At 47.1% G+C, this 22,455-nt stretch overlaps 1 protein-coding gene across 2 annotated transcripts in view; it reads right to left on the minus strand.

Annotated features, from left to right (window-relative positions):
• Positions 1–21,547, minus strand: part of PAX3 (paired box 3) — a 76,011-nt gene extending 54,464 nt beyond the window's left edge. For both annotated transcript variants that reach the window (XM_033516832.1, XM_033516831.1), the window contains exons 1-4: positions 21,403–21,547; positions 20,319–20,554; positions 18,823–18,952; positions 18,019–18,153 (exon numbers count right to left, since the gene is read on the minus strand). In XM_033516832.1, the coding sequence (XP_033372723.1) occupies positions 18,019–18,153; positions 18,823–18,952; positions 20,319–20,554; positions 21,403–21,487 (586 nt within the window). In that variant the 5' untranslated portion in view covers positions 21,488–21,547. The remainder of the gene's footprint in view (positions 1–18,018; positions 18,154–18,822; positions 18,953–20,318; positions 20,555–21,402) is intronic.
• Between the last annotated feature and the right edge of the window lie 908 nt (positions 21,548–22,455).

Here is a 22,455-nt window from a genome sequence, read left to right on the forward strand (position 1 = left end):
TTTGTAGGATTGATTTTGTTTGAAATTCAAGGGTTGGAGGGGGTTGTTTGTTGTTCCATTTGTTTGTTTTATTTTTATTTTAATTTAGAGACTTTAATGGGTGCTGACAGCAAGCCCTCTGAGCAGTAAAAGAAACGTTTCTTAATATGCATAAAATCCTCCATTTGCATTCTTTTACTAATAAAAAGAGGTACAGCTTTGCTTAAATAGTTACAAACTCATCATTTGTACCAAGTACATTAATTTCTTCTGGCTGCACAAACAATGTGCCTGGTCAGACCTAGCCCTGCTCCAGCTCCACAGTTTCTGTGTATCTGCAGAACGTGTGTGAAATGTCACACACACATAGAACAAGCAGAAGTGACTGAGCATCATTGCTCAAAATCTGCAATATTCCTTAGCAACACATTCAGGAGGCTGATATCAATGGGCACATACATCACACTGAAGTGTGCTTTACCACCTTTTTACAGAAGTTGGATTAAAAGGGACCAGAAATCTTTCAAATTTTCCCCAAAATATGGTATTGTTGATTCAATAATTTGTTTTATATTATTAAATAGAACAAGATTCTTTATAAAGAACAACTATTATCCCCAAAGAAAAATTAGAGCAATAACTTGACCTTACAACACAAATAAAACAATATCTGGCAGTACATCCTACATGCCCCTGCTCAGGAAAGAGTCCTCATTTATTTAAACTGCAAAATGACCTGTTAGCCAGATTGAGATCTCTCTTGCACTCCTGGAAATCAAGGAACTTCAACAAAGGAACCACTCTCATTTGATGCCAGTAGGGTCCAGAAACTGATCTAAAAACAATTCTATACTGTAACACTATTTCCTGTTTGTTTCAGTTTATTGGAAAATCTACCTGAAAGTATAAATTTATAATTCCTCAATCTATTATTGCTTGTTCTACAAGTCACCAAGACAATATCGCAGATTATGTTGGTTTACTCTTTGTAACTTATCAAAATAAACAAAGGGAGATTAAAAAATATTTGTTTACTAAAATTCAGATCAGGGATACACAGCAACCACAGAAATATACAGGAACAAGGAGATAATGGCTGGATCTATGTGTACTGAACTGAGCTCTCTAGCCAGCTCTCCTCCCCATGCAATCAAGGGCAGAGACAGACAAATGTCCAAATATCTCCTGAACATTTGTGCAACAGAAACTTGTCGGACAAATTTTCAAGTTTGCATTCTATTTTGATACTTGTAAAGACTCAATCTACAAATGCCTGTGGCACTCCATGACTGATGAACATCTGATGAAAAGTGGCAGCAAAATAAGAATCTCTCCTGGTCCTGAACATTGCCCATCTCAATCTCTAGCAAAGAGAGACTACTTTAAATTTGGAGAAGGAATAGGGTAAAAGTAACACCCTGAATTTGTCTAGAACTTTTTCAGCAGGGAACTCAAAGGACATTTATAATTTTATAGAAACAAGCACTTTGGAGATAAGAATACAGGGACATTATGATGGTCAAAAATGTTCCATTCACATTGCAAGAGTTTAAAATTGTTCCAGGAAAGTTGGAACCAAATTCTTTCATTTCCCAAGTATGTTTTAGGCACTGTACAGCTGATGCAAAACAATGACTATTACCTGATTTCCACAAATGGTCTAAGACTGTCAGCCCACAACACAACAAAAAGCCAAAATGCTCCTCTTTCCCTTACTTTTGAAAAACTAAAATCCTGCTGACAACACTCTACCAAATTCAAGTCTATTTTCCAGCTCTAAATCCTGTTTATTCTTTTGCCCTTTTCTCAAAATGAAAGATAAAATTCATTGTAAGTGAATGTTCATAGACTTGATTTTCAGGGAGATAGATGGCATTGGGTTATGCTGAAATTAAAAAAAAAAAAAAAGAAAGATGATCAGTTGCAGGATTGCACATTTGAAATTTATTATAAAGTGCCATTGTTTCAAACGACCATTTTCCACAACAGCACATCCTCATTGTGTGAAACACCCCTTTGCTTTGCTGAATGAAATTTTCTCAGCAGTGAAGCTGAACTCACCTGAAGTCATTAATGCAGCAGGAACCCAATTTTTTTTCACTTAAAGAATTTCTCCTCAGTATGTGTGCAAATACTTACACAGAAAATCTAAGCCAGCCAACACTAACCTGGCTTTTCTGTCACCTTCCACTGATGGCTTCAGAGCAGCCCATAGACTGTGTCTAGATAAGTCATGCAGTGCACTCCTAGCAAATATCACAACTGCTGCTGCTGTGGGCAAATCATTTCTTTTGAACCTGTCCCCATTTCTTTCAAACAGCCTGACTGAAGCCAAGGATGCCCGAGCACGTACAGCAGGCTCGAGCCAGGAGACAGAGCATGCAAACAGAGATCTTCCACATCATCCCAAAGACTTATTTTCCATTCTTGCAGCCATCAACTCAAACACACCATGAAACAGTTACTGGAACACAGTATTGCCAGCTTGCTCATAATTACTGGTTCTTCTTCCCTGCTGAATGCATAGCTAAATGAATGAGGGCTGTCATGGAAAGGGACTCAAATGTTAATTCTGGCAGAGCTGGATGATCAGGATAGGAACACAGAGAAAGCACACAAAAATCCCATAGCCTCATCTTTGCAGCAATGAAGTCCAAATCCAGGCTTGCACCACAGACACTTTGAGAACATTCTACGTGGCCCTTCCCTGAACCTCAGAAAAACTGCTACAAACTTCCTGGGAAGGGACCCCCAGCGCTCTGCTCCCGCAGCTTTGCTCAGCCCCGGGCTCTCTGGCAGCACAAGTGGCACTCACTGATGCTCACACACTGCTCGTGGCCACAGGCTGGCAGAGGGGTTACCTGCTCACCTGTGCTAGCATTTCTCAGGTATTAGAGACAGGATGCTGCTGGGTTTCTTTTGTTGCAAAAGGGGCTTGCCCTTCCCTTCATCCCTCAGAAAGTGAGTAGCCCTACGTGCGTCAGCAGGAGCATCAGCCCTGTTTGGGCTTGCAGTACAGACTGCTCTGCTTTGTGCTCTTGGGAGCTCAAAAGAGCTGCTTTCTCCATCAGACATCCTCTGGTTTCTCTGTTGTGTCTCTGCCTTTAACAAAGACTGTTGTGACACACGCAGTTCTCTAAAGTAGTGCCTCCAGAGCACAGCCTCATGGCTAACACTAACACTGCTCCTTAAACTCATTTTAAAATGAGATAAATTGCTCTAAATTTTATTTAGCATAAATAAATTTCTAACCAAAAGAAAATCTTTTAAATTTCATAAAATGAAATTCTTATATAAGGCCAAGTTGAATAGATTTTTCTGGATGCTATTTGTAGTTTCTCTTTCCTGTATCAGAGAAGCATCTCCTTTACCAACCCTGACACTCTCCATACATACTTGCAGATATGAAGCTTCAGTTGCTGTTTTAATGCAAGCAGTTATAACCTTGGACCACTTATATTAAAACACATTGGGGCTGGTTTTCCACCTTAAAGGCAAATTACAGTGTATGAATAATGAGTATTTTTTGGAGGCAGAGAAATGGGTCATCTTCCCCCTCCATCTGGCACAGTGCCTTTCCAGCAAGGCAGAAGTGGAATTCAAGACCTCTTTATGAATAAGCAATAAAAGACTCATGAAATGGGATGGTTTAGTAGCTTCCAAAAAGGCAAATTAACTGGAGACAGAGATAGCTGAGGCTGGGTACCTCATTTTTCACATGATTTATTACCTCCCCTGCTACAGGAGGCGAGCTCCAGTTCCCAGCACAAACAGCTCTCCCCATCTTACCTCAAGAAGAACCTGTCAGGAAAGAAAGAGCCTAGCAAGTTTTCACATTGGCCTTTGAAGTTCTTCCTTGGCTGACTGATGCTCGTCCATACATAACTGGAAGAAAAGACTTCCATTGTGCCGCTCTTTACTCCAAGCGTATTATTCCCCAGACAAAAGCTTTCGAGTCTTAACTTTTAAACACACCTCTCTTTAGGGTGCACTGTTTCTAACCCATAAAATCTCTTTTCTGTTCATTAAAAAAACAAAAAACCTGCTTTTTCACCCTCAGGCAAACTACTCTGCTTGTTAGTTTTTTGCATTACTTTTTGCAAAGAGATACCACAGAGCAGCAGAACAGCCAGCTCTCCTTCCCATGGAAATACAGTATTTTCCCTCAAAACTGTCCCAAATGGCTTACCCAGCCCAGCTTTAAACATGAAACCCAGCCATTGTAGGAACTCCCCGGTTTTAGACGAGACCTGGTGAATAATCACCCTACTGAAAACATCTCCAACATCTGGCAACTTGCTGCTATTTGCAGGGTCTGGGCGCCGGGTCAGGCAGGGATGCAGGAGCAGGGCAGGGGGTTAAGCAATGAACATGCTCAGCACCTGCTTGCTCTCTGCCTGATTCTAATCAGTATTCTCCTCTCATGCCCAGGAATGCTAGAATTCCTAAGTTTCCTCAGAAAAACTCAAAACTTTTTCTGCCTCAAGGAAAGGAGAGGAGGGGGGAAAAAAAGAAAAAACAAAGAGAGAGACGGAAAAAAAACCCTTTCTGTTTAGGGTCTGACCAAATTTCATTAAAGACAATGCAAGTCTTGCTATTAAATTCAATAGGCCTTTTTTCAGATTTATGAGAAATCTCACATGCTTGACACTATTAATTAGAGGAATTAGTGGTGCTAAGAAAGAAGAAAAACACACAAAACCGAACCCATAAATTTACTGTTCAAGGAATAGACTGTAACAATATCATTTTCCTTGAAATTTTAGAAATCAATAAAAGATATCTGTTTCACCAGTTCTAGAAATCAAATCTTGCCTTACTGCAAGTTGTACTGCAATTTTAAATCTAGAAACTTTTCTTTCTTTAAGATCTGTTGACAACTTTAAGCCAGTCTAGCCATTACAACTGGCTCTCCAGTTTTTTGGCTCATAACTTCATGTCCAAGTTGCTGGATTATTTCTCTTTGTCAAGAAGAACGCATATAAAATAAATTACGGATTTAATTTAATTAAAGTTTAAAATTAAACCAAAGTAGTTCATCTCTAGTCAGCCTGTGTAACAACAAAATCCCACCACTGAGAAATGCATTCTCTTGCATAAGGATGAAAAGCTACAGTTTTAAACTATAAATACTGGCAATGTACAAAAAAGAATGTTTAAAGCATGATTTTGTCTCCTTTTTCTGCTCAGTGCATGTTTCTGTTTTAATAAATACAATAGCAAAAAATAAATATCATTTAAAAATAAGAAAAAACGTTTTAACAATTATCCAGAAAATACACATTTTTAGTGAATGCAGGAGCAGTTGTAGAAGAGAAACCAGTGCAAGCCCTGGGTACCCAGTCACAACCACATAAATTTCAAGCATTGAATATTTTCTTAGAACCAATGACTATTTTTATGTATTATTGAATAGATTTTTCACAACACATATTTGAGAGAATTGCAGGGTATTCATGGGAGACAGCAAAACCCGCAAAAAAATATGCATCAATGACTGCTGTACTCCAGAAAATACATGGTGGCCCAGAGCCTCAGTGTAAATTGAGGTAACACCTCTGGGTTCATGGACTTCATCCCAGACCACACTACCTACTGATCTGCTGTAGCTTTAAAAAATAGTAATAAAACTAACAAAAATAAAGGTGCAGAGTCTTTATCACTTCACCAAAGCACACCCCTGCTGCTCTGTGCCAGGGCTTGCTGCATCTGGTGAGTTAAGTGGTCCATACCATGGGCCACTGGACCAGAGGGTACCCACTGACCCCTCTACAAACAACCCCTGGTGTTCCCAGCTCTGCAAACCCAAAAGCTGAAAGCCCAACTACTCTTCCAAGGGCAGGCTGCAATCCTATCTAGCCACAAACATTCATTCTAAAGTATCATTCCATCTGGATTTGCAGCTTCAGCAGATGAATGATGACAGCTGAACCTATGGAACACTTTTGATTCCTGCACACCAGACATTTGGAAATACCACTGAGGGAGGAAAATATCATTGGTCCCATTTCTTTAGGGAAGAAAAAAAAAAAAAAAAGCAAACCAAAACACAAAACAACCCACAAAAAGAAAAAAACCACCACAGATACAAGGAGAAAATTTAACCACAGAGGAGCAGCAGAGCCCAGTGACTGGGAAGGAAGAGCGAGCAGTCCTATCTCAGCTGGCTCCAGGCACAAGCAATGCAGAAAGTCACTGCAAGAAAAACACAGCAAATTGTACCAACTTTAACCAGTTCCTCTTCAAACTAAAGCAAACTCTTCCAGCACCAATTCTGCCATAACCACTTTTTTCTTGTTTGTTTGTAGAGGTATCACTTATAAACATATTAGTCACCGAGATGACTCCCTCCTACTCAAAAGGGGTTTTAAAAAAGATCCCTTAGCCCAATTCAAAGATGCAGAACCACACTCACCACAGCCCAGCCAGAAGAGAGTTTATGCCTATGGAAAGGTGCCCTGGGCATGCCCATTTCCACAGCAGCAAACCAACCCCAGCAGTGCAAGGCTGGGAGAAAGTCCTTCAGCACAAATCCCAGGGACCTGAGGGACCCACTCCAACAGCTCAATGTCACCAAGGGCAAAGCACCACCTACAAAGCACAGCTGGGACCCCCCTGTCTCCACCTGGAGAACACAGTGGTCCTGTGGAAGCTTTAGACCTCACAATAAATATAAAGAAACCTCACAGAAGGAAAAGGGCAGAGTGGGGAGCTTCCTAGGTTGGAAACAGGGTAGCCCCAGCTCCCACCTGGGCTGGGAGCCAGCCCTGCACCCAGCCCTGAATTGCAAAGGCTCTGCTCACTGCTTCAAGCTCACACTCAGAGAGGCACAATGGGTCTTTCAACCAAAGGATCCGGCTCTGAAAAAGGGCCCAAGGCACCCTAGGGGCATGGCACTCCACAAAATCCCCGAGGTTAAACCAGGGAACATCACAGAAATGCATCCAAAGGGGTTCCCCCTTTGCCATCCTGGGAAACCCAGGGCTCCACAAGCCAGCCAGCAGCCAAACATGTAGCACCAGGTGGCCCATTTCTTTAAGAGTGGTCACTTTTCTGCATGGTAGCACTCAAGAATAGGCACAGGTGAGTCCCTCCTATGCTTTTTGATCACCTGGAAGATCTTTTTATCCTCCCATACCACTTTTCTAGGGTGTTTTATTTTTTATTTATAACTATCATTGCCAGGATTCAGATACTAGCTATGATTAGGACTTTTTTAATATTCACCTTAAATTTCTGATTTATTCTTCCCAGGCTGACAAGTTTGTTTCTGATCTCAGATTAACAGAAATATTTATGCCATCAATCATCATTCCATCTTTTCCACTGCCAATACAGGAGAAGCACAGTAACATTGAATTCTGATTTAATTTCTTTCTTGGCCAAGTGACCTCTTACAGCCTGGGGACAAACTGTCTTTACACCCATCACAGTATAAGGTTTGACAACCATTCAAATTCCGTGGTGTCCTTCCAAAAGTTGAATTTGCTGGGTTGATTAGGACCAAAGGTTGAGGACTGGAATGTTGTATATGGGGACAGAGTGTGCCTCTCCTCCTGATACCCTTCAGCCAGGGAGGAGCCAGAAACCAGAGGGAGTGAGCAGCACTGCCTCCCACCCTTCCAGTCCGATGGAGCAGATTGGTTACAGAGCTCCTTACAGCAGAGTGTGGGGGGGTGGCTGTTTGCCTTTTTTTGCTAAATCATATGTTAGAAAAATTAAGTGCCATTCTCTAAAGCAGCTTTTTTTAATTTGCTCTGTTTGGAGCATTTTTACTACACTTACTGTCTGTGTCTGTCTCTTCTTCACCAGCAAAAATAGATGTTTAGCACTATAAGGTCTTGTTAAGTCTGAGAAAGTGAAGGTGTTCCCTCAAATCTGGAACGTGATTAAACTTCCATGCAGTGAAAATTCAATGCTAAGAAACCTGCACAGCCCTGCTGAGAGTACAGGACTGTTCTGATGGGAATGCCAAGACAATTTGGTCTCAAGAAACTTTTAAAACATAGAGATGGAAATAACAAAAAGATTAAAAATTCATCTGCTGTATGCAGCCATTTTGCATTTTCAGCAGGACGTGTGAGCATCCTGTGACCCTGCAAAGCTTCTGGATGCTGCAGTCCCTGCCCCAGTACACACAACATGCAGCTCACAGCACTGCCAGTGCTGTTCAGAAGAGGTGGACAAGCAGTTAGTTTTAAGGGGTTTTCAAAAGACAACACTGTATTTGTTGGAAAACAAGTTGTGGGTACTGAAGCAACAGGGGTTTGTGTGGTTTTCTATGTAGCTGCCAAATATTCGAGCATTTTTGCTTGAGCCTGTTGATTTAAAAGAGAGCAGGTCAAATCAACTGTGCTAAAGCAGGGATGAACCCACAGGGCTTTTTCCTAACTGTGACATCTATTGTATAATCTCCTAAATAGATTCCTAAATGTTTTCTTCTATTATTTTCCAGTTCCACAGACAAAGAACGCAGTGAAGCCGTACAGCATACGGGGAACAGCCACCACACGCAGCAAGGGAGGTGCACACGATGCCTTTCTCTGCTCCACATGTGTTAAAATTCTACAGAAAAAAATTGTAGATCTCCATCTAAAACATCACACCATAATGGATTTGCTGATTGATCACTTAAACCATCACTCCTTAGCTAGCAGTTGTTTGGAAGTATCTCTTCTTCTATCTAAATACTGATAATTTAATTCAGTGCTCTCTCATACAACAGCATCAGCTCACCATCTGCAGTGGGGTTTCTTGATTTATCCCTTGGTAAATGGAATTCCAGATTTTTTATTTTTTTTTTCAAAAATCTGTACTTTTCAGGATTTCTTTGTGAAACTGTGTATTTCACTTCCCATTTTCTTTAGCTGAATACCTTTCACTTCCTTTTTTTCTTTTAAAACACTTTCCTTCTGAAAAGAACTTATTTTACTGTTCATGAAACCAGCCGAGTCCTGACTTCCAGCTAATTCTGTGCAAGCTTTTTTCTCACCACTCAGCCTGACAGGAGGGGCTGGGTAGGTGTCAGAGTATTTACTGGGGCACAGATCCCCCCACCTCAGCCCTGACCCTTCAGCACTTCACACCAGATCAAACAGCCAGCCCTGAGGTCAAAATGAAAAGGAAGTCCTGCCACAGCATCTTCAGCAAAGACGGATTTTCTGTGGAAGCATTCCCTGCTGCTCTGCTAGCCTGCTTTCTCCACAGCATGTCCGTCCTCATCTCCATCCTCCCCGGGACAGTCAAAAACAGAGGTGGAAAACAATTTGAAGTACAATTTGGTTACGCTGAGTATGGTTGGTGCTCGTGCCTCGCAGGGGGCAGATGGGTTACATTTTTAACAAAGTGCAGAGTAATTTTGCCAGAAGAGCTGTGGTTGCTGTTGTTTTTCTGGGCTAGTACGTAGAAGAGATTCTGATTATATTGGCATGAACAGTCCTGCTCATTTAAGTAAGGTGAATAAGACTTGACAGGGGCTGAATAAGCTGTCTGCTTGCAGAATTGTCAGGCACAGACAGTTTATTCCTCATACTATTCAAACCACAGCGATCTATGTGACAATATATCTGATGGAAAAATGACTACATAGTCATTTTTAGATCAGACATCCAATATGAGGCATATCATAAATATAAAAATCCTTAAGACTGGTCCATATATGGGCTTGTGCATGATGTAAACATTGATAATGTTTGGCAGAAAGTCTACAACCAGACAAATATTTGTTAAAAAAAAAAAAATCAAAAGGTAGCATGGATATCGCTGTGCTCACCACAGCTCTCTATGGAAACAGAAAAGTCGAGTTCATGCACTTCGAGGAAATTTGTATCTAAAGTGCTTTCAAAGAGTGTTAGATCTTACTCTGGGACAAAATGTCTCCTGAAGTAGCTGAGGACTTGCAAAGCATGCACGGACTGATATTTTAATCAGTGATGACCAGACAGAATGGAAGCAGAGTGTATTTAAGAATTTGAATGAGAAAATGATGATTACAAGACTTTGTCTTATCCTTTACTCTGCTGCTTTTCACAACAGCAGAGGAGACCCACACACCCACCTAAAAATCAGAACAGCATCAGGAGAGGCTTTCTGGTTTCATCAGGATCCTCACTACTGTTTGTAGCTAAGCTAAATTTCTGTGTCCAGCGGGTGCGGTGGGACCTGGATCTAACACTCCCAGACCTCACAATTCAGAGAGAAACTCGGATCATAATGACAAGAATGCACATCCAGAGTGCACAGCCTCTCCTACTGAGGATGTGGTGGGATACATTTTGCTATCTCTGAAATAAATATAGCTTTCTGCCATGCTACAAGGAACTGATTGTTCTCAAGGGCTCTGGCTGTTTTTCTGCGCAGCCTCGTCAATCCAACTTCCCTTTTTTCTGGGAGAAGGGACAGCACAACTATCCTAGCTGAGGCAAGTAACATCCATAAAATCCAAACTGAAGAAAATGACCAAACAAATGCTGCAAGCTTGTTTGTGTCCTCTGTATTCTGAGAACACAGTCTGGAGAATGGGCTGGCTTCTCAAGCTCCTTTTCTTTTATTAGCAGCCCTGGACTATTTATCTCCTACGTGATTTGGTATACAAAGAAAACTTTTTTTCCCTTTAGGCTACATTCATCAAAAAGATTACATGCAAAAATATTAGTTTCAGTAAAATACAGTTAAATACATTGTATTTTACCTGCAAGAATTGTAACATTTTAATGCATTGTATACTAAAAATAAAGTTATTAAAAGAAAATCAAATCCAGTAATGCTAAAAAAAAAAAAACAAAAAGCAAAACTGTAATAGCATACAGTGTATACATTCAACAGACCATGCAAAATAAGAATTCCATTCAAATTTCACATCTCATTAAAGACAATTTGGCCATTAATCCATACTGGTTTAGGAGCAAAGAAGGATTTTCCAAGACAGATAAACTGAAATGATCCTCCTTTGATCTCCGAGGTTAAGAATCAGCAACAATGGAAGATGAACAACAAGGGGCAGAACCACTGGCCTTTTTATGTGCCACAATGGCATCAGCAAACAACTACTTAATCAATATTTGGCCAGGGACACTGAAAACTTTCTTTTCAAATTTTAATTCCTAGTTGTAAAACAACTGTAGGGCAACCAGCAAGATAAGACATTAAACTGACTGCTTAATTGCCTTTTAGCAATTACTAGTTATATATGCACATTCTTAATAGTTCGTGAATCTTTATTTACTAGGATGAATGAACGACCTGTCAACAATTACATCAAACTCCCCTAACTAAATAATCTCAGCACATGACACACTTTAACTCTAATGTGTCCTCAGTGAGTTTTAATTTCATTAAGCTTCACTTTTTTTCTAGGCAGAGTGATTTAAAGTGAATTAGTTTAACAGCATGGGGCAGGAGTACTCCAGGGCAAGTGAAGTAAAATGCTGCACTCACACTAGGCTAAACAAGGTCTTGTGGTGAATTACATTACTGTACATCATTTTTATTAGCCAGGGAGCTCAGCGTTCAGGGACTGCTTGGAAGTAACCTGCATTTTTATTTCTATATTTTGTTCTTTCTCTGGCCATTTATGTTTGCTACATAGGATTGAAAGTGACATTTACATGGAGAAATTCACATTGCCTGGCTCGCTCTGATTTATTGCTTTGTGTTTCACTCAATTTCTTCTTAAATTAACCAGAGAGCACTTTGTAGTTCTGCTTCATTTCCCAATGCAGTTTTATTACACAGCTCTGGGGACTCATGACAATTTATCACTATCAGCTTTATTAGCTTCCCTCTCCTAAACCCTGTTCCAACCCTTATCAATAAGTAAACCCAAACCAAACTAAACGTTCCCCAAATAAGTGTTAAAGTGTTGCCTTTGCATGATATAACAGAGAATCACCATCCAAAATCACACGCGGGAATTTCTTTGTTTTAAGAATTTTATCGGTATTGGCTTTTACTTACAGCATTAATTGCTAATTAGCTTTTTATCTAATTAGAACCTCTGTCTGTCTTCTGATTCCACTGCTACCTCTGTGTAAACTGAGACACAAAGATCCTCGCCCTCAGTGAGAGTTTTTGCCAGAGTTTCACTCGGGATTAAAGTCACACTCTTGTGCAGTGGGTACTTTTCACGAACAGAATAGAACAATTTTGGGCCCCATCCCTGCATGCCCCAGCCCACATGAGCAGTGTTACACACATGAATGGGCCCTTTGAGTGGGACTCCTCGCTGTTGCCCACATCTGCAGGACTGCAGGTCTGATGCCCGATGGAGTAAACCCCTCTTACATCCTAATCCCGAGGATTTCCCCCAGAGCTGCAGCTCCTCAGCACATTACAGAGCTGCTTCCAAGAAAAGCCTGATGGTAAATTCCTACTGACATCACAGATTCTACAATCATAGGAGAATCTGGAAAGCCAAATACATAAATGACATACTCAGAGGAAATTCTAGAATCAAACAACTGTTTCTTGCCTCTGCCTTTCTGGAATGACACCCCTTCTAAGCATAATAAATGAAGATTTTCAAAGCAACCAAATAAGGTGCTAAGTTGGATACAAATTCAAGTTAATCGACTGCTGTGTGTGAGGCAATTCTGACATTTGCTAAAATAACATTCAGCTTTGTTCTAGATATATGCAATTAGAAAAACTGGAAAGGATGCCCACAGCAATGCTGCTTGAACAGGCACTGACTTTTAAGTGGAAGAAGGCATCCCTAAGATGGCAAAACATGCAAAGCCATTAGTAAAATCATGATTTCAAGCCATGGATATAAAGTGTATATATATTACTTCAGAGAGTCGTTGCTAGATTAACACCCTTTCTTCCCACAGCTGGAAATATTACTGGTGCTTTTGTCAGACGATTAGCCCGCAGTTAGTCTGACAATTAGCACCCTCCCCAAAATCCCCCACTTCAGGACAGGAGGGAATGGGCTGCCCTCCGCAGCTCTGGAAGAGCAAACTCCACTTTGAAGTCACCCTAAAGTCAAACATTTAGCACCTTTCTAGAAATGCTCGGCAGGCTGGGACATCACACTCTCACTTGGTGGTGAGGTCATTATTAATTGTTGAGGTCATTATTATTATTATTATTATTATTATATATTTTATTATTATAATCATCATCTCAGAATAATGATTTGGAAGCAGAAGCCTGGCCCAGAGCCCCACAGTGATGATGGGTCAGGCAGAAGAAACAAAAGCTGTGCTGGGTTTGTATGGAATCACCTGCACAAATTTGTACTTGTGCAACACCTTGCTTTTCTACCCAGGCCTGGACTCTCACTATTAAGATGTGAGGGAAGAGAAGGGGAAAAAGAGAGACAGAAAAATATAGTTGGCACTGTCTCCCTTGAGCCAAATTCTGGACTCACTAGGGAGTTTGTCTTAATTAAGTACTACTTTCTTGTCAGCTCTGAGAGCCTCAGAAATGACACTGTTCAAGTGACACAAGTTGATTTCTTAGAGCTGCTAGTGACCAAATATATAGAGTACTGCATGAAATTTCAGGCTCAAGGAGATAACTGCCTGCAGCCACAGCCATCACACCTCAGTAAGTGAATCTTTACCATGAACACTGAGCAGGGAAACTAACTGTGCTTCTCAGCCCACAACAGCATTTCACACAGCACCTAAGTCCTCCTACTGCTGTGCCTTTGGACAGGACACTGGAGCCAAACCAGGACAACCCCTGCAACCAAAATCTAGCTCAGCATCTGCATCATCCCATGCTGCAGCCACTGATCCAATAGTCTGCTTTGTAGAAATGAATGGCTCAAACTGATATCTGGTGCCTCCATGTTAATCTTCTCCCTTAATAAAGTGTCTTTATTAGTTTAGCAATCTAAAAATAGCTGGCTGTATGATACTGACCAGCTCTAATCTAAACATCTGCCAGCCCATCTAGCTCGAGCTACCCTTTAGATCATGTGCCACCACTTCAAAGCCTCCTGCATCAAGTCAGTAATTGTAACATTGCATCTAAATATTTAAGCTAGGGGCTGGTAGTCGCGTGTCCCATTTACAGTCAGCATCTGTCCTCTAATTCCATTACAGTACAAAGCAAAAATGTTTCCCAAAACTCACAAACAGGAAAAGCATCACACAGCAAGAGAGGCAGCAGCAGCTTGAACTTTCGAGCTGCTGAGCAGGGCTTTTGTGCTAAGGTCCCTTTTTTTTCCTACCCCTTCAAACTCCCCACATACACACACTAAAATAGGGGTGGTGCCGAAATTGTATTAATGTGAGCCTCAGGCACACAGAAAAAAAAAAAAGAAAAGAGGAAGGGGAGGGAGAGGGGGAAGGGTTTGGTCCAAGATGAAAGTAAGAAGAAAATAAAGGAGGCAATTTAGTCTGCTGTAGCCTGAATTGCTCTCAGTACAGCCAAGGGTAGAGGCTGGGGATGAGTAGGGCCCTTTTTGGACGGGTGCGCATGACTGGGGGAGGATCCGCCAGGACAGGCCCCGGGGGCCAATTCCGCTGCCTGGGAACAGAGGCCCCCTTTGAGGCCGGGCGGGGGGTCCCAGCCCCAGCCCCCGCCCCAGCCCGGGGAACAGCTCTGCCCCATCGGTGCAGTGCTGAAAGCCGCTGCTCCTGCCACAAAACAACAGCTATTTTATGAAGGGGGGAGTTATCAGATTAGTCAGCAAACCATGCCGCGCATAACTCCCACCAAAGGTACAAGCAACTCCCTCTTCTGTAGTGGTTGTGCTAAAAATAAGCCCTGATGTGCCACATAAAGGCACAAAACTTTCTCGTGTTCTTTATTTATGGCTCGTGCCTTTAAGGACAAATTATCACACATGAAGAATACAGATGTGCTGTTATAGAGCTATCAGCCTCCTGATACGCTCTCCGACAATCAAGTTTTCTTTAAATATATACCCAGAATCAGGGCTGAGGGTGACTCTGGCAGAAACACTGAAATACAGCACGTACAGGACTGCACATGTGGCATTTGTAAACAGTGTGAGAATCACGTGTAACTGTCCAGAAGAGAGGCTGAAACAGAATCACATCAGGCATACAAAAGTTTACCTACACCCATATATGTGGTGGGAGAGATCCCAACGATACACTGTCTCTATCACACATTTTAAAAAAATATCATGTTTCCATTCTCTCTTAATCTGTAAATACTCCCTAAATCTTGAATTAGCTGCCATTAAAATGACAGCTCTCACCCTTGGAAAAAATGCCACTCTTTGAGCCACGCAAAGGCCGATGGCGAGGAGGGGATTTCAGGCAGCGCCAGCAAATGTCCAGCACTAATGTGTGCTCCCGAGCAGAAGAGCCGTACTTTGCTTCGTGATCAGCCTCAGGAGTCACTTTCTGACCTATCCCACAGCCTTTCCTGGCACTCAGGCTCTGGGATCCCTCAAGCCCCCAAGAACAGAGCTACAGGAACTCCTCACATTGCCCAAAACCGTGCACTGTTTTCCCCTCTGCAACACAGAGCACTCAGCGCTGAGCTAACACCGAGGCTTTTGCTGCACGGCACATGGACACCCTTCAGACATTCCACAAGCAACCCCAGTGTCAGAAAGGGCATCTGGGATGTACTGCCAGCAGGCACCCCCTGCCACACCAGGCCTTGTAGCCAAGCTGCTGGGTGCTGGCAAATACGATCCTGTGGCATCAAAATCCTTAGGAACCCTGCCAGTTATTTCAGTAACAGGACGGGATTGTTTTTATAGATGGAGTGAAATCAAAGCTCCTTGGCTGGCAGTGGGAGTTGAAGCAGAACATTTTTTTTGTTGGTCAGATACAGAAAGTAGTGGTGGGCTTCTTTTATGGTTATTCCTTTCTTGTAAGGGTCCCACCGGTGTGCTGTCCCTTTGGTGTCACACTCCGTGCATGGCACGAGTATGGTAACGAATGTTTCCTGGAGCAGCAGCGCGCTCGCACTGCAGCATCCCAGCCACTCCAGTAATGAGATTAAGCAACAGCTTGCTAGTCAGGGAGGGGGAACAGGCGTTGCTGTGGGGAAGAGCACACTCTCCCTCACACTGCCAAGCCTTCCCAGCCACTGTCACAGAGCAGATGGGATTACCAAAGCTGCCGTTTCCACAGAACTGTCCGGTCACGTTCACGCAGCAAAAACCTGCATGCCTAGGGCAGGAGAGGACCACACCACCCCATGTAATCAAGGGGAAAATTGCTACTGATTGAAGTCAAAACAAATAAATTTAGACACTCACATCCACAGGAAGTGAAAGAGAGGGTATGGTACGTCGGGAGGTGGAACGCAGCCTCCTCATACAACTGTGCTGGGAAGCACGAGTGAGCCCCTCTTGCAGCAAGGCATCACCAGCCCCAGGGGTTTTCCTGCAAGAGTTTTGGGGCTCCTCTGGGCTGGTGGAAGGCAGCCATGCAGCCAGACACTGATTTATAATAAATCAGGAGCCCCACTTTAAAGGGAAAACAGTCAAAGAACAGGAAGACTTTCAAAGAGAAACAGAAGGATGGGTTATATTGATAACAATACTTTTTCTCTTGCAGTCTCTGTTAACTACTCTTTGTTCCATAAAGCAGTGATATTATCAAGGCTTACTATCTTCTGTTTCTAATCTCTGTCAAGAAATTCAAGAAGGCAGCAAAGCTAGTTATTTAACAACTAGGGCACTGAATTTAGCTATTTTTCCCCTTGGTGCACATCCCTCTTGGAAAAATCCTCTGGTGAAGGAGATGCTGGAGGAAACTCTGGATCCGTCATATGAGGCCAACTAGACCAGGCAATCAAACTGTGCCTTCTGGCCTTAAAATCTCTAATATTTTTAGCGTCTTCTGCATGTCTGTATTACACACCTCCTTGCAAACACAAACATGCAGAATATGAGGCTTCCCTGAAAGTTTTAATAACAGTTGAAAACTAAGTTTTAAGATGGTTTAGGGGTTTGTTTCAACAAAACAAGGACATGTCCTGCTGTTAAAGAATGGATATCTGTTGTCCTTGCGTGGCACCAGCATCCCTTGATGCTTAGAAATGCTATAAACATTTTTTCTCTAAAAACAGCTATTTTTTTTCCACGATGGAGAGTCCATAAAACTGCGTGGAGCATCAGCTATTAGGGGCTCATTGAATAATTCATCCCTCATTGCAAGCCCATAATGTCTTTTCTCAGCCTTTTGTGGGGCTGTTTTCTCTTCTTTTCTCCTTGAATTATAAAAAGGTTGCCTTCTTTTGTTCACATCAAGCTGCTGCTAGCTGAAGCTTTGTCTGTGCAAAGCCAAAGTGTGAGTTTCAATGGACTCCCCCCTCTTTGTTTTCCAAGTTCATCTCCAAGTGTAGATTGTGTATAGAAGGCCTTCTTTGTAAAAGCTGGAAAAGTTGTACAAATGTTTGACCAGCTCATTTGGTACTTTTGTCTCGCCTTCTCCAGTGCCTGTGCATGTGCTGGGCAGCGACTTCCACACACAGGCGGCCGGGCCGGGCCCTCGCCTGCCCCTGCCCCCTGGCCCAGCCGGGAGCCAGGCATGGCTTCAACGGGAGCAGCAGCTGTCCCCCCCAGCAGCCCTTCACCTCCGCCTTGTTCAGGTTGCAACCTCCTCGCAGTGCCGGGCCAAACACCAACACATGCTCTTCCCAGCAGTTTTAAGTGCAGAAAAACCAAAACGTGTGTCTCCCTGCCGCGTTCAGACTGCAGAGACTGGAGGCTCTGCAGCCTTTTGCTACAACTGCCCCTTCTATGCAGCTGCAGCCTCCCCCGCTTGCCCTGGGAAAGGAGCCCCTGCACGGCTGTGATGAGGGGCTCTCTGGTGGCTCCAACCCTCCCTGCTCCCTGCTTATCGAAAGCCAAACTAGCAGTGATTCCCATCTTTGTTCCAACCTCTGCGCCATTCCTGCACACCGCAGGGTCGCTCCAGCGAGGAACGGGATACCCTGGGATGCGGCAGCCAGGCTGTCAGGGCTCACTCCCTGCCCTGTCCCTCCCGCTGCGCTGGTCCCAACACAGCCCCTGGGGGACAGGAGTGATAGCCACCAGGGCCTGGGACTGCCACTGGCCCGTCGCAGGGAGAGCAGGGACAAACAGGATTTTACCTCTTTCGCTGAGGATGCCATCAATGCTGTGCTTGGCCTTCTTGTCGCCTTCCTCCACTTCTTTTCTTTCCAGCTCAGCCTCCTCTTCCTCGCCTTTCCCAAACTTGCTCCGCAGGATGCGGCTGATGGAGCTCACTTCAGGGGGGGAGTGCAGAGCTGTGACCGGCTCGTCCCCAGCAGCCCCCCGCGGCTCCGGGGCCGGCCCGGGGTGCCGAGTCCCCCCTCAGTGCCACTGCTCTGTGTCCCCCGGCCACTGCCAGTCGGGATTTAGGGAAGGCAGCCGCCCGCTCCCGTCCCCGCGGGGGTTTCACGGGGCACCGTCCCTCAGCGGACTCCAGCACGGGCACAGCGGGGCCCGAGAATCTTTCTTTCCCCCGAGCCCGCATGGAGGGTGATAAAGACCCTCGGACACCTCACGAATAGTGCTCCAGCTCCGTGTGCCCCCCGCCCCATCCGCAAACAGCCCGCCGGCGCAGGGAGCTGCTCCCCATCTCCTGCTTCCCAGCTCCGGCTCTCCGGCAAGCCCCGAGCCCTCCTGCGGCAGCAGCCCGGAGGGGATGGCGGGGAAGCGTGGGGAGGAGGAGGAGAGGGGGATGCAGTTGCGATTTAATTGAAAACACCCTCCGAGAGCAGGAATCCTCCCGGGACGCGCCAGAGGTACCGCGTGCTAATGCCGGCAGCTCCGTGGGCACCGGCCCGGCCCGGGGCTCCGATCCCGAGGGAACGGGGCTCGCCCGGATACCGCGCTGCCCTCCCCGGGCCGCCCCCGGCCCTCCGGGACCCTCCGAACCCCTCGCTCCGTACCTGACGGCACCGAGTTGCGGTCACACACCCCGTCCTTCAGCAGCTTGTCCCGGATCTCCCAGCTGAACATGCCCGCGTTTTCCCGCTTGTATTCCTCGATTTTCTTCTCAACATCCGGCGTCGTCACCTGCTTCAGTAAAGACAAGGCGAGCGGGCACAGTCTGTAGGGCCGGGGGAGCCGGGGCTGCCGCCGCCACAGCCCCGAGGCTGCCGGAGCCGCCCGCGCCGCCGTCTGCGAGAGCCCGCACCGGCCCCGCTTACAAACGCCGATTAAAACAGCCGAATGCGGGCGCGGTAAAGAGGGGACACAGAAGGTAATAACGGGCCGCATAAGACGAGCACGCTCCGCTTTAAACGAAACGTCCCAGAAAATCCTCTGGGGTTACCGGGAAGGCGGGATAGAGCCCTCGGCACGGAAAAACCCGAATCAGGCAGCACCGGCTGCCGTGCGGCCGAGAAAATGCCAAGTCGCGACCAGCGGAGGACTCCGGGCAACGAAGCTCCAGGTCAGTAAAGTTTAGGCTGAACAAAGTTTGCAGTCCCGAACAGAAATCAGCGTAATAAAAAAGGGCAGAGGTTCGAGTACCGGCACTTTACTTCGGTATCCTCGTGATTTAAAAATGAATCTAAAAATCAAACAAAAAGAACGATCTCCCGGCCGGCAATAGCCTTACGTTTGAGTTGCACACTTGTAAAAAATTACCTCTACTCCTAACACAGAACGGAAAAGTTCGGGCATCGCTTTGCTACTTCAGAAGAATCAAAGAAGCCGGGGGAGGGTGGGGGGGAATCTTGCAACAACTTCCAATAAAAACTCAAGCCTTTACTTCCCTTTAGTGGGAAAGAAAAGCTAGAGAGGGAGAAGCCTAATATTTCGTCTCCATTATTGTTAGCGCAAACTTTTCGGTGGCGTAGCTAAAAATACACGCAGCTCTAGAGCGGAGAGAAAAAGTAAAGAGGGAAGGAGAAGGAGCAGTAAAGAGACAGAAATTCAGGTCGTTTTTTAACGCTTTACTCGAAAGCGGATAGGGCCCGATCCAGTCGTGCTGGGTCAGCTCCACCACCGGACCGATCGCGTCCCGGTCCGTCCCGCAGCCCTGAGCCCGCCTGCGCTCCTGCGCGAAAAATGAGCGTGGGGCACGCAAAGCTCTGGAAAGCCAAGCATTCAAAAAACCAGCCTTTTCGCTCTATTTTCGTTTGGGTTTCTATTTTTTTTTGATTGCGTCTTCTTAATTAAAAGTATATTATTGACAAGAACTCCAACAACAGTATTTTCTAAAACCTCGGGAAGATTGAGAGCAACACGGTGGGGTGCTGTGCCCCATAAGTGTCTGCGCCCACCCCCGGCCTCGCACGGTCTCCCCGGCCCTCCCGAGTGCCGCCGTCCCGACTGTAAACCCCGGTGCCGACCAGCCTGGGCCGTGTCCCGGTCGGAACTCGCTCCCCGCCACCGCGACCGGGGTTTATCCCGTTCCGGGAGGGCGGGAGGGGCTCACCTTGGGCTTGCTGCCGCCGATGGCCCCCGGCCGGATGGAGCCCGTCTCCTGGTACCTGCAGAGAATTTTGGAGACGCAGCCGTGGGACACTCGCAGCTGGCGGGAGATGACACAGGGCCTTATGCCATGGTGGGCCATCTCCACTATCTTGTGCCGGATATGGTTGGGTAAAGGCCTGCCATTGATAAACACTCCTCCGAGCTGATTGACTCTGCCCTGGCCTAGAGGGGTAGAGACTAGAAAAGGAGGAAAGGGAGGCAGGAGGGTAAATGGCGTTAACGTCTCCTTCGGATCCCGCTGAGTCTTTTTTTGTTGTTGTTGTTACTAGTTTTTTGTCATTGCTTTTCTATAAGGCAACTCACCCCCGCCCGCCCCTCCGATCGCGCAGGGCCCGCAGCTCCCGCGGAGACCCCGCCGCCGGCCCGGCGGGCAGGGCAGGGCAGGGCAGGGAGGCTGCCGCGGGCTTCACCTGTTGCACTCAGCCGGAGCCGGCTTTCAGAGCCCGCCTGGCTCCGGCGGACACGGGGGAAGCGGTGCGGGAAGGCCGCAGTGTCCCCGGCGGCGCGAGGGCCGGCCCCGGCTCGGCTGCCCCGGGAACCCACGGCCGCAGCCGCCCCTCCTCGCTCAGGCTGGGGCCCGGTAGTCCCCGGCACCGCGGGGCCCTCGCACCGCCGTGATTGGGAACGGCCGCTGGCAGAGCCCGGTGCCGACCCACGGCTCCAAACTTCCTTTCGATTCGCGTTGCTTTTATTCGGGTATAATTTTTTCCTAACTCTTCCCCGAAGTTTGGGCTCCCCAAATCACCACCCTTCGCTGCACTGAGAGAACCGGGGCCGGTCGGTTCCTCCCGCTACCGGGACGGGCCGCTCGCAGGGTGCGAGGCCGGAGAGGCCGGCTGCAGTGGTCAGAGCCGTGCCCGTCCTGGGACAAACCCTGCTGTGACAGCCCAGGGGGGAGCCGGGAGGCTGTCCTGGAGTCTGCCGTGCGCCAGTTCTGGCGGGCCGGGGGCGCCGCTTTGTTCCGGCGTCCCGGCACGGAATGATTATCCCTTTCCCGACCGGGAGCGGCACAGGCGCGGCCTTACCTTCCAGCGGGAACCCGCTGCGGGGATAGTTCTGCCCGGCCCCGGGGCGCATCATCCTGGGGACAGCTCCGGCCAGAGTTGTCATCGCGGCGGCAGCGGCCGGCAGGGTTATATCCAGGTGAGGGCTGATCTAGGGGAGACCCGCGCTGTCAGCGGGCCCCGCCGAATCAGGAGCGGTCCCGGAGGGGGTGGGGGATGCCGCCGAGGGGCGGGGAGGAGGCAGCTCCGCCGCTGCCCCTTTGTCAGTGACCCGCGCTGCCCCGCACCGGGAGGGCAGGGGCCGGGCCGGAGCCCCGCCGGGCGGCGAGGCAGGGCGCGGGGAGGGCGGGCGGGCGGCGGGGCGGGGGGCGGCGGCGGTGTCCCCGGTGCGGCGGGGAGCGGCGGCCGCGGGGCCGGGAGCATTTATCGGCTCCGTGCCCGGCGCGGCCCGGCGGCGGCACCGCCGCGATTGGCCACCGCCGTCCGGCCCGGCCTCGCCGCCCCCGCTGATTGGGCGAGCGGGAGGCTCTCGAGCATCGCCCCGGCCAGCGCGACCGGACCGGCACCGCGCGGCTCGGACCGGACCGGCACCGCGAGGCTCGGACCGGACCCGCACCGCGTGGCTCGGCTCGGACCGGCACCGCGCGGATCGGCCCGGCAGGACACGGCACGGCCCCGCGCTGACCCCGCGGGCAGAGCCCCGCTGGGCCCTTTCCCCGCGGGCAGAGGGCTGCCCGCGATGGGGACCCACTCGCTACCCCGACGGCCGCCCCAGCCCGGGAGAGAAGCACCAACCCGAGCGGACATCGCACCCCTCAGGACCCCATGTCACTGCGGGGCTCCGCGGGACAGCCCCCGCCTGGCTGCCATGAAGAGGTTTTTTTCTCTTGACTCAGCTCTCCGAGCACCAGCGGAGGGGTGGGGGCAACAACCTTTTTCATTTTAAGAAAAAAATGTTCCTTCCTTCATTCTTTCCTTTTACTTATTTACTTTGAACCGAAGTATCTCTCCGTCCAGAAGAAACATCTCCGGAACAAATGGTGCTCACGGTTTTGAAAGCAAGAGCTGCCAGTG

Source organism: Parus major, chromosome 9, assembly GCF_001522545.3.
Source record: "Parus major isolate Abel chromosome 9, Parus_major1.1, whole genome shotgun sequence".
NCBI lineage: Eukaryota > Metazoa > Chordata > Aves > Passeriformes > Paridae > Parus > Parus major.